The sequence below is a fragment of the Rutidosis leptorrhynchoides genome, chromosome 5, assembly GCF_046630445.1.
Source record: "Rutidosis leptorrhynchoides isolate AG116_Rl617_1_P2 chromosome 5, CSIRO_AGI_Rlap_v1, whole genome shotgun sequence".
In the NCBI taxonomy this organism is placed as follows: Eukaryota; Viridiplantae; Streptophyta; class Magnoliopsida; order Asterales; family Asteraceae; genus Rutidosis; species Rutidosis leptorrhynchoides.
Window position 1 is genome coordinate 360600210 of NC_092337.1, and position 13498 is coordinate 360613707.

A 13498-nucleotide genomic window follows, 5' to 3' on the forward strand; every position below is an offset into this window, starting at 1 on the left:
ATAATTATATTATAAATTAAAATAGATTAATAAACTATTTTGTGATTAGATATTATGAAAGAAAACTTAAAAAAAAAACATAATCAGATATGTAGTAGTTGAAATATATATATATATATATATATATATATATATATATATATATATATATATATATATATATATATATATATATATATATATATATATATACATATATATATATATATATATATATATATATATATATATATATATAAAACTTGTTATATCCTAAATATTAATTATAATTGTCATTAGATATTATTATTTCCTTTATCATTAATAATCATCAATTGTATCAGCAGTAATAATATTATTGTTATCATTATTATTATTATAACTAGTAGAAAAATTATAATGTTAGTTATTATGATTTATATTAGATATTACTATTAAAAATTTAATACTCATTATTATTATTATATAATATATTACATAGTTACAATACATAATATGTAAAAACTAATATATTAAATATAATTGTTATACTAGGCTGTTATTACTGTTAATATTAAAAATCAAACTAGTGTTATTAATGTTGTTATCTATAGATATAAAATTTGATATACATATATATATAAATTGTTGTAGTATTATTATTATCATTAATATATTATTATCATTATTATAATTAATATTAGTATTATTAATAATATTAGTGAGATAAACCTTATAGTTATTATTATCACTTTATCACTATCAATAATAATAACCATATTTTAATTGTTAGTATATAAAGAGTATTATTATTAAATAAGACTAAATCGTATATGCATATATACATACAGAATAATACATATTCTGTTTCGGGTCACTCTCCTTCTGTTTAAATTGAGTAATTAACTGGAGTATATGTCGACTTCCAATCAGAAAATCCCAAAATCTGTTGCACGTATCTATCTGTAATCTCTCTTTTCTTCTTCTGATTGATACTTGCGTAATTCTTGTCCATAATATTGTTATACATCGATATCTGGCTTGCTACAATCCAATTCCAAATCAAATAATAATACACCAACAATCTAATTTCATTACACTCTATAAAATTTGCTGCTTGTTGTAAACATAAAACAGAAAAACCCAATATTTACTCAATACATGTTTCGCCATAACTCTTTTTGTCTATAAATCAAATTCGAACTAAGTATCAAAATCTATGAATGCAACTGTTTTCCTGTTCTTTTTCGCTATTCAAAACCCATGCATTAATGTTCCTACTTGATCCAATAAAAAAAAATACAGAGTACATATAAAGGAATGAAGAAATTAAAAGAAAAATTAATGAATCGAATACTTACTTGAATCATTTGATTGATCGATTAAGTGATCGATTGATGAAGGATGATGATACTATGAATCCGATAACGATGAAGAGAAGTGACTGATGCTAACCTGTTTATACTCCGGTCAACCAGCATCATCGAAGGTCTCTGTGAATCTTTGATCTACCATCGATAATTTGTTCCTGTTTCCCGTCAAAAACGAAACCCACAAACCATTGAGAACCTGCTATTTTTTTTTTCTCTTCTGTTGTTCGAGGAACTGCAACCAAAACTCAACCTTTTTATTTATCGATCAACACAGCTAGGTCATCTAAACTATAATGGATCGGACTCTTATTTGGACTGTTCGTTCGTTTTTTTATTGGGCCGACATATTTCTTTTCCTACTTGGGCCGAATCCATTTATAATTAGGATGATGATGATGCGGGTTTTAAACTTAAGAAGAAGAAAAGCAGACAGAATTACTAGTTATATGGAATTACCTTGTGAATATAATCGGAAAACTAACAACAGAGGGATTGTTTGGGAGTGTGATAAGGGAACGAGAGGTTGCGGGTTCGATCCCTGTCTAAAGCATTTTTTTAGGGAAAAAGCTTTAAAAGGTAGTTTCAAATATTATTATTATTATTAATATTAACATGAATTTTAAAATTATTATTATTATTATTATTATTATTATTATTATTATTATTATTATTATTATAACTATTATTAATATTATTATTAGTATTATCATTAATAACATAAGTATTAGTATTATTATTATAATTATTAGTAAAAACATTATTATTATTATTATAGATATTATAGTTATTATTATTATTACTATTATTATTATCATTCTTATTATTAAAAGTATAAAAATTATCATTTGCATTAAAAATCTGTTTTTTTTTAGATTTCCTTTATTATTAGAACTATCATTGTTATTATCACTAATAGAATCATTAATATATAAAATGAATATAGGAAACATATAGGTTAATAATATAAAAATGATATAACTAATAAATTTATATAAATTTGTTCGATTACAATTATGTGTGTTAATATATATATAAATGATATAGGTTCGTGAATCCGAGGCCAACCCTGCATTGTTCAGTTTCGTCATATGTATTTTTACTACGAAATACAGTATTGTGAGTTTCATTTGCTCCCTTTTTAAATGCTTTTGCAATATATATTTTTAGGACTGAGAATACATGCGCTACTTTTATAAATGTTTGACGAAATAGACACAAGTAATCAAAACTACATTATATGGTTGGATTATTAAACCGGATATCGCCCCTTCAAGTCTGGTAACCTAAGAATTAGGGAAATGGCCCCTAATTGACGCGAATCCTAAAGGTAGATCTATCAGGCCCAACGAGCCCCATCCAGGGTATGGATGCTTTAGTACTTCGAGGTATTATTTAGTATATTAGTTGCGCGCTGTATACTGGGGGATATTCTATATGCATCTTGTTAAGGTCGGTTACTAGGTGTTCAATCCATATGAATGATTTTTATCTCTATGCAGTTTGTGAAATGCCTGATATGAGATTATGTTTATGAGAAATTGAAATATGAAATCTTGTGGTCTATTAAAATATTGAAACGATTGATTACGATAAACCTATGAACTCACCAACCTTTTGGTTGACACTTGAAAGCATGTTTATTCTCAGGTATGAAAGAAATCTTCCGCTGTGCATTTGCTCATATTAGAGATATTACTTGGAGTCATTCATGACATATTTCAAAAGACGTTGCATTCGAGTCGTCGAGTTCATCAAGATTATTACTAAGTCAATTATAGTTGGATGTATTATGAAATGGTATGCATGTCGTCAACTTTCGATGTAATGAAAGTTTGTCTTTTAAAAACGAATGCAATGTTTGTAAAATGTATCATATAGAGGTCAAGTACCCCGCGATGTAACCAAATGTAATGTATTCGTTCAGATGAATTAGGACGGGTCATGAAATTAAATGGTTCATTAGCTAGATTAGGGTGGGCTAAAGTCCAACAAAGTAGAAAGTCCAACAAGACTAACTAGTGAGCATAAGTAAATTACTAAGCGTAATTAAGCAACCAATAAGCCAAGTAATTGTCATTAGAAAATAACAATTAGTATTACGTATTCATAATATTATAATTATGACAAAAGTTAAACGTGTACCAAGTACGTAGCTCGCTTTAAACGTCAAGTGACACTAACGGTCATAAAAGCATTCGGGGATCAAGTTAAGTGATTAAACACTTAATAGCACGTTGTAAGGTATTAACGGAAGTAATTAATCATGAAATAAGATCCCAGAGCATAAACTAGCTCAGTACGCACAAATACGCAGTTTCGTGAAAGTAACAAGCACAAATATAAGCCGAAAAAGTCGGGTCGATACAGGGAGAACGTCAACCGCCACCACAGCACAACAACGCAAGACCTAAACCATTTCCGACGAAACACAGCGGGCCATCGGGAGAATGCCAAAGACCGTCAATCACAAATCTTCACGAGATGCCGAAATGAGGATCATATCAGCAAAAAACCAGCCACTTCGCCAGAGTTATAACCAGATATTCAATGCCTAAAACAAGGCAAAAGGCGCAATGGGGAAAAAAAAAAAAAAAAAAAGGAACCCAGCGATACAAAACCATAATAATCAGCCTCATCCAGCAACCAGGCCCTACCAACAACAACCACCAAACCCGCCACCCACGACCAACTAGGTGGTAGAACCACTATATCCATCGGCAAGGCTGACGGAAACTGACATCACCCTAACCGGAATACCAGCGACCACCACCAAATGGGTGGACAACCACCATAATCCGTCCACCAAATGGAACTTCCGACAAAGCCTGAATACCGAAGAAGCACCACAAGAAACGTCAGATATACCCGATTAGATTGCATGAATTTGAGTAAAGTATTTGTCATTTCCAACATTAAATAAAGGGTTAAAGCCAAAAATAGGCTACAAACTTACACAAATGTACCGATGTCGCCCACAAACTCATTTACGTCCTACTGTCGCCTACAAACTTTGAAAAAATGTGCTAATATCAACATTTTGGCGTTTTGACCTGTTACATACTAATTTTGACCTGATTTTTTTTTTTTTTTTTTTAAGAATTAAGATCCAATCCACGAACAACACATGTTAATTTTGACCAGTTTAGCCGGTAACAAGTCATTTTTGTTTACATTGGTACACTTTTTGAAAGTTTTTGTTTGCATTGGTACACTTTTTGAAAGTTTGTAGGCGACAGTAGAACGGAAATGAGTTTGTGGACGACATCGGTACATTTGTGTAAGTTTGTAGCCTATTTTTGGCTTTAACCCTTGAATAAAATATACTATTCCATACTTGCAATCTATTTCACATTTGTAATTTTTTCTATTTTGCGAAGAAAACAAGGAAAGCAAAAAAAATTGTGTTCTTGAGTTTTGATGGAAAATAAATGAAAGGAAGAGGGTGAATGATATTAGTATAATTTTATTTTGTGTCTCCATCTAAATATAAATGAGTTCACTTGTTTCTATTTCGTTTCATTTATTTCCTTCCAAGTTAGAAGGATTCGACTTTTTTCTATTTAATTTATATTCCTGTCGTTTATTTTCTTTCGGTCTTTTCATCTAAATATAAATAAATGATTTAACGTGTTTTTTCATAGTTTTTCCATCTAAGTAGATATGATTTCACTTGGTTCTAATTCATTTCTCTTCGGTTTTTTTTTTTCTTCCAACATACAAGCAACAATTCCACTGTTTTCTATTTAATTTCTATTCCTTTAAATTCTTTTGTTTCGCAAACCGAGAGCAAAGTAGGGTGATGTTTTTTGTTGAATCAATAGTACGGAGAGGACCACAAAGGTGAATGTGGAGTAAAAAACATTTGGACCTCATATTGAGGTCTATAGACAAATGGTCAAAAAGATCTAAACATTTATTTACCTGTAAATATAATTGTCCTTAATCAATGACCATATAACAAGTACCACTCAATTTGTTCCCCACCTATCCTATTTTTGTTATTATATATACAACTTTTGAGTATCTCACATATTCTTGATCCTGTTTGCATTCATTGCTGGTCCCAAAACTAAAAAGAAAAAAAAATTAACAAAAATTACATATTTCGGGCATACCATTTTAAACAACTAACAACAACAACAACCAATACCACAAAAGAAGTATATGGAGAAGGTGAGATGTAGACAATACTTCCCCTATTCGAGAATAAAGACAAGTCATTTCTCCACCCAGAGTGAAAACACTCTCAAAAGTAGAGAAAGTCATCCCTCTCTCTATTCGACGGATAGAGAGATCGCTTCCGAGTGGACCTCCGGCCAATAAGTAGAAAAAATTTAAATAAAAAAAATTAAAAATAAAATTGAGACGCCATGAAAATGGTAAAATCAAATTTCCATGGGTTTTAAATCCTACCTGAACTTTACTTTAGGCTCTAAGAGTCAGTCAAGTCGCCAATAAATCGACGCTTCCATGGGCATACCATTTTAAAGTGCTCAAGAATCCAGTGAATAAAATATGAAAGAAACCAGGATACATTCAAGCATGCAGCCACCAGGAATATAGTACATATATACTCATAGCCTTCTCTCATATTGCTGATATGATAGAAAATATATAACCAATTTAATTGTATAAATGAAAGGTGATTTGTACACTCATATTTCTTATATGTACACCACAGTATATTATTTGTGTGTACTCGTAAATAATCACCTCCCATATCCAAAACTTCTGACATAAAGATCCTAAAACCACCTAGTCGAACTATAGATCATTCCATAAATAGGAAAAAAATAAAAAAGTAAATTTTATACCAAGTAAGCATATAAAAGAATATAGGTAAAAAGTTAAAGTAACGAGAGAAACAGAAAAGTAAATAAAAAGTACAACGTTGAATTGAAACAAAGGGAGTAAATCATCTTTTTATATGGGAACTGATGCACACACTTTCTCAGTGTTGCCAAAGGTTGTGATAATTTATAGATCTAATCTGATTTTTATGTTTTAAGAATTTATGACATGTAATTTAGATATTGAGAAGATTTAAAATTTTGAGGAAGCTTCAAGCTTTAGGGCCCCGTTTGGCGCACAACATCCAATGGGACTCCGGCGGAATTGAAATTGAATTTAGACGTGTCTAAATTCAATTCTAATTCCGACGAAATCCATTGGATTCCGTGAGCCAAACGGGGCCTTATACTCCCATATGAAGGGATTACTAAACATGTAACTTTGCATCTTCCACTTTTGTGATTCAGCCATCAGATTTCAACTTCATTTTATACAAAATAAAATAAACGAGTTCCAGCTCCACACACTAACTTAATAGGAGTACTTTTTATACAAGAACCTCACTCCATATTTGAATTAACTAATTATAATTATAATTTATAATTTATATTTATAATAATCATAAAAAGAAACAGTGTACCTGCCTGTGTCCTGTTTGTTCATGAGATTTCCGTCTTTAATGTTCTTGATCTTATATGGCAGTTTGTTCTTAACGCGGGAGTTGACTTCCTCCAAGATAGTCAAAATTAGTCCCAATGTCAGACCAGTTCCAGGTCAGCGCCATACTTCTTTCGAGTATCAAAAAGGATGAGCCCAAACATCAAACACCTCATTTAGTACATCAAAATGGTGAGCCGAAACCTCAGCTGCATGACATTTGGTTCGATAAGGATCATGGTCACTCGGGCTTTATAAGCATCTTTAGTCAACTTAACCGTAATGAAGCTCACTGGCGGTTCTTTTTGCTATTCTTCATCATCATTGACATACTATCGATATATTCACGGGCCCCACGATTTCCACCCAAGAGCCAATCCAAAGCCTCAGAAGCAGCATCTTTTTCAGCTTGTTTCTTGGTATTACAAGGGCGACCCATAATTTCCAACCCATTGATTTCACAAATGGCCCTAAACTGATTGTTTGACAAAATAGTCCTGTAGATTGGGGTACTATAACCTGCTCTAGCAAGTAATGTTTGGAGTTGACTTTTGGAATTGTCGCCTCCGGGCCCACTCTCGGTGGTGGAAACTAGCGGCAACGGCTGTGATGGTGATACAAGAGAAGGTATTGAATTGGTAGGTATTACGTGGTTGAATACAAACTTGCCGTTGCATTGATCCCCTGAGAGCAGCACTTGTATAGCAGATAATAGCTCGCGATGGGCATGCAAGCTCAATTTTGGATTCATCAACTGATACATAAAAGAAAAAAAAATATTGTTGGAATTAGCACAAAAAATATCACTAACAGAAAACTCGAACAATTAACGTTATGAAATGAACTAATTATAAGAGGTGGCAATTTCTACCCATCTACATGTTAGTTGGACAACTTGGGTTGTGTGTTATCTCGAACGGGTCAGTTAAGAAGAGTAGCAAAAGGGGAACAGTCATATAAACAGTATGGCTAAACGGGGGACGTGTCAAACTAGTTGATATTTGTCCAAAGTCTATTAAAATAATCTACCTTCTATTGTAATTATATTGTTATGTTACTGTTATTGTCATCATGATTAGCGCATATATTAACTTGAAGAGAACAATGGACCTACAAATATTAATGGCTTAACCAAACCCACCCGTTTTGACCCCTACTGATAAGTGATCCATTTTTACGCGGTACACAATCGACTTATGTTGCCACCTATACGATTTATTATGAGTCAACAAGATTGGAAAACTTTTCAGTAGATGAAAGTACATACTTTATTCTGAAATAACTCATCAAACTCTCGCCTTAAGGTTTTATACATTTCTGCTACTTCAGGTGCCATGAAGAACTCAAAGTATCCTTCCAACATCTTCAAGTGTCCCTCCTGCTTTCAAAAATTAACAAAATATGAATCATGAGTATGTTGAAGGATGCAATTTCAGCCCATTACAACAGGTATATTTGGGTTATGCTTTATGTCTAACCACTCATATGGGTTACATTAGAAGACTAAACTGAAAAAGAAACGGGGAAATGGGTCTCTCAAAAGGGCTGAAAATTATCCAAAATGCATTCAAATACATAATACATCAATACATGCTAAATCCATCTAAAAAAGAGATTAAAAACACCACAATTTATAAAAGTATACTGTTCCTATCATATTTAACATGTCAACTCATGTTTATTCAATAAAAGAAATGGACTTACAACATCGCCTAATGAAATGCTTCCCCCAAATAATAGCAGCATAGAATCAGATACAGCTGTTGAATCACGAAGGTAAACAGTGTTGACTTTGACCTTTTCGTTGAACACCAGCCATGGGTACGGAATTTTAGAATCACGTGAATTAGCTGAGTTCTGAAGTAATAAAAGAGACAGAAAAGTTGTACTCATTCTTTAGATGAAAATGATATACATCCTTTATTATAGATATTCAGCTAAAGTAAAATGATGAACTTACTGAATGCAAAAACACCTGACCATCCTCCATTGTTTTCAGTGATAAAGTGGTTTCCTTGCGCTGTAAATGCATAATTGTTAGTAGACATAAATAACTGTAAATTAAAGTTGAAAAAATTATTGTAATACGTATAGACAAACCAATCAATATTAAAGTTTTGGCTTCCATAATGGAAAAATTGAACTTCACTTTCGGATGGTGAGGGCCTAGCATTTTTAGCTCAGTGCAAATAATATGATATAACAGGGTCATGCAAACTGAAATACGGAGTACAGGTGCCAATTTTGACCCGTTTTTATATAGATGGGTCCATTTGGACTAATTTTCTTAAACAGGTCAAACGAAAAAAGTTAGTTATAATATGATGTGGCCGAATTGATTATTGATTAAACTAGTTAAAAGTTGTAAGCCTTTCAAAAAAATTACTGTTACTGTACTATTACTATACTATTGTTTTCATAATCATTATAAATAAATGAATTAACTCATCAAACTTATAAATAATAAATAATAAAAATAATACTAACACTTAATAGTGGGAATAAAAAGTGTCTGCACATCCAAACCAGCTCAACTCAATATGCTCCTACCTACTTTTAATACATTTGGCTATTGCATCAACTGGTCATCTTAGACACGATAAGTATATAACATCCGAAAAAATGACTTACCACAATAGAGCAAACTCCTGGATACAAGCCATAGCAGATAGCTGCACGAACAAGATGTTCATCATCACAATAAGTGTTGTAACTGTTTATTTTGTTGTCAAAAAGACGAATATCTCTAATCACAGATCGAAATTCCTTTCGAAGGGAATCAATAGCTTTCATCGATTGTGCGGAGAGAAAATTATTCCAACAGTATTTATATCCTTTCCTCTTTTGTTCAGCTGCTTTCCAACCTTTGTACGCCCGTACAAGTGCAAGGTGATCACTATAATCATGGGAGAATTGCGCTTTAGCAGCCTCTGCCAACTGAAAAGGAATATAAATTAGACGAAATACATGGGCTCAACTTATTTCGTATATCTGGATTTTAGCAAGCGGGACCCACCTCCTTTTTTTCCAAAGGTGCAAGGAAAGGATCTTTAACACTAAGACCAGCAACAACCGTCAATATAGGGTCGAGGCAATTCAAAACTGCACCCATTACAAGCATCTTTCCGAGTTTGGGCTCCATTGGGAGCATTGACAAGTAGCGACCTGCAACGAAATAAGAGAAATAATGAAAATAGGTGGAAAGATGGACGGACCAGGTGGGTTGAGTAACGAATCAAAAAGGTCTTTGGTTGAATGGGTCATTTTAGTATGGGTCAAAACGAGTCAGCCGGTTTGGACTAAAAGCCACTTTTATGTCCATTCCTAAAAAGAAAGACTAAATAAATGGCCGAGTTATTTATGATAATAGATTATTAAATTAAAATAATAATCTAAATTCACATACAAAACAGTATAGGAGGTTATGTTCAATATAAAGTAGACTCTGGGCGATTGTCAACCCATTGGACCCCTTCCCTTTAGCTATATTGTCATTCAACCCCTTTAGATAAATCAGAACCCAAACTTACGCATCCATAATTACCGGGTCGATCCACAATGAAAGTAATACCGTCTTAGTATCGGAAAAAATATATAAATTCCAACATACCCAATACCGTTAGATCTTCATTCTCATCCAAAGCACCAATTATCTTTAGATATTCAATAGCATTCTGAACCTACAGTTACATTTGAATCAAATGGTTGATTATTATGTTATTTTAATATATACAGTAACTATCTGAAATAAGCTTAGAATCAGAAAGACAATCTACTTGATAAATTGCAAAATGTAGATAAAGCTTTTGGACTAAAAATTTGGCAATACCGCTAACGACTCAGGTGACTGCAAAGTCCTGGATAAAAATCCCGAAATACTTCCAAGATTCAAACTTTTAATTTGCAGGCAAAGGGATTGCAAAGGTGTCCGCAATATTTTTGGCAACTGATAATCAGCAAAAGATTCGTAGACACATTTGGGATAAAGATGGTAACATTCTCCAGGTTGAACACGACCCGCTCTTCCTCTTCTCTTGATACCCAATAAAAAGAATAAAAAATAAATTACTTGTATGATATATATAGACTTTTTAATAATAGTAAGTAAAATAAAATTAAAAAAGATTCAGATTAGAAAGTACGAGACCAAAATACAATATGATTACAGTACTTGGACCTCTGAAAAATTCACATTAATCTCCCATGAAATCAAATACATAGTATGTGTGTATAAAATAGTATTATTTTGGGTTGGGTGCATGAGAATGTATCGAACTAAGGTTTGACATTCATAGCGTGTAACAAACTATTCGAGCTTCCATTGCGTGTGATAAAATTGTTATTCATTGTATTTGAGTGTAAATGACTAAATTCCGACACTTCTTATTGGCGTATAATCTATATAAGTTGCCAAGTCACCAAAATACATATATAGAAAAAAAATGATGTTCTATTGAAACACAAATAGTTTGATACACACTATGAATGTCAAACCTTAGTTAGATATATTTCAAAGCAACCTTATACTCTGTATTTGATTTCAAGAATTATTGTTCAAAATGGTTTTGTATCATTAGCATTACAGAGTTAATCATCTAGTTTCATCAAACACCAGAAACATGCAAACAACCACGATATCAGAATCCATATCCGATAAAAATGACTATCCATATCCACATCAGTAAAAAAGGACGCACAATATAGTCACATATTCGATCCAGTTACACCCCTAAAGGAAGAAACATTTGACAAAAAACTATTTTTAGTAACTTTCAGGAATCAGCTATCTTGTTAAGAAAAGACAAAAGTAAGAGTAAACTAGCCCTTCTAATTTGAAGTCATTACAAAAGGGGAGATAATTAAATTAATATAACACAACCCACAATAAAAATCCGATGAAATTTATTTCTAAATCCTTAATTCCTTATCAGTCACGTTATTAGGTCACGAAACCGAACAAAAACTTGCTTGTTTAACAGAAACTTTAGATATCCATGATGGAAGCAGGCAAGGAGTGTTGTTTAGTGCATCATACGATGCCTCTTTGGCCTTACCACAATCAATAACAAAAACCAAGTCGTCGATTGTGATACTAGTTTCAGCAATATTTGTGGCCAACACAATCTTCCTCACCCCACTATCTGCTTTTTCAAATATTAACCTCTACATGTATACATAAAAAGGAGGTGAAAAACTGTCAACGATAAAATCAGAAGTGATAACGTAGAAGATTTACTCAATATGAACATATTAGGACTACCTGCTCAGAGCTGGCCATAGAACCATGACAAGTCAGCAATAAAACTCGACTTCGGTCTCCCAAAACTGAATTAGCTTGTAGCTTTTCCTTCAAAGAATTTATGTCATCCCAGCCAGTCATAAAGACTAAAATACCCCCAGGCTTTTCATTCTCGCATATACTACATAGTAAGTATTCAATGAGGTTGAAATTTATGCAATCAGGGTTCCAGCAAAACAAAGAGTCGCGTGTCTGTTGGCTGTATTCGCTGAAGTCAGCAGAAGCAAGTGCTTCCAGGTTTCCATTTTTCAATACATAATTCAAAAACATAAAACGTGAAAAAAAGTAAATATTTTTGTAGAACAAACTAGATACCTCTACAGCTGAAGCGATTTGGCTCTTCCTTTTGTTCGAAGTCTGTTTATTATTTTTCCATACTTGACCATAATCATCAATTTGATTGTCTGCAGTCATTATGTATCCGGTTGATTCCAAAATGTTCTCCAGAAAGTAGGTGCGAACAGGATGTGTGACACCCTGCAGACAAGGTGGAAAAAAATGGGTATAAGCTCAAAATAATACTACGTGATGTTTTTCTAACAAAAGTACTAGTTAATCACACAAAGATTCAAAATTTACCGGTATCTGGACCACTGGAGCACGGCCAAAATAGGAGGAAAAAATATCTGCATTCAGGGTGGCACTCATCAAAACAAGCTTTAGTTCAGGCCGGCAAGGAAGTAGATCTTTTAGAACAGTAAGCAGAAAATCTAGCACAAATAAACAAAATATAAGAGTAAGAAATGCATTTTATATCGGGAAAATAAGTTTTTATGTAGATTTTACCTTCATCAATTCCACGTTCGTGAATCTCGTCCATGATAACATGAGTCACGCCTTTTAAATTCCTATCAACCAACAATCTTCTTAACAAAACACCTGATGTGTAAAACGCCAAGCGGGTATTTTTTCCTTTTTTACCTTCTAACCTAACTTTATATCCAATCTGTAAGGAAGAACATATGTTAAAAGACAGTGATAAAGTTTTTATTTTATTTTTTTATTTATAAAAATAGAAGATAGAAGATAAAGTATAAAGTACTCACGGTTTCACCCAACTTTTCCCCCCGCTCAGTCGCAATTCTTTCAGAGACGGACATAGCGGATATTCGTCGAGGCTGAGTGCATATGATGTTACATGTGGCCCCACGGACAGAATTAATCTCAGATTCTAAGATAAACTGGGGAATTTGTGTTGTCTTTCCGCAACCAGTTTCACCCGAGATGATAACAACCTGATGAAGTAAATTATGTAATTGCGGATTTGCACCGAAAGTATTGGTAAGTAAACACCTTTTGTGCAGTGTTGTAAAACTCCCCGATTAATGCCGAGTACTCCCCAAGTACTCTTTTTTAGAATCCGGCCAAGCTGATTTTTCAAAAGCCCACTAATTAATTGGTCAACAACGGTCAATAGGTA

General features: G+C 32.8%; 1 protein-coding gene across 5 annotated transcripts; it reads right to left on the reverse strand.

The window, feature by feature from the left end:
* Nucleotides 1-5257: 5257 nt before the first annotated feature.
* On the reverse strand, nt 5258-13282 carry LOC139848250 (DExH-box ATP-dependent RNA helicase DExH5, mitochondrial-like). 5 transcript variants are annotated; one of them, XM_071837983.1, is made up of 16 exons: nt 13125-13282; nt 12865-13024; nt 12658-12788; nt 12393-12555; nt 12040-12311; nt 11748-11942; nt 10609-10812; nt 10390-10459; nt 9796-9944; nt 9411-9716; nt 8740-8799; nt 8484-8636; nt 8047-8160; nt 6763-7533; nt 5745-5926; nt 5264-5400 (listed from the first exon to the last, which is right to left on the reverse strand). In XM_071837983.1, the coding sequence occupies exons 1-14, from the start codon at nt 13176-13178 to the stop codon at nt 7069-7071; spliced, it is 2496 nt and encodes an 831-aa protein (XP_071694084.1). In that variant the 5' UTR covers nt 13179-13282; the 3' UTR covers nt 5264-5400; nt 5745-5926; nt 6763-7068. The 5 variants fall into 5 exon arrangements, with proteins under 5 accessions (XP_071694088.1, XP_071694086.1, XP_071694084.1 ...); XM_071837984.1 differs by having other exon boundaries at nt 5356-5400; nt 5482-5926; XM_071837987.1 differs by having other exon boundaries at nt 5258-5926; nt 8047-8157.
* Nucleotides 13283-13498: the final 216 nt, after the last annotated feature.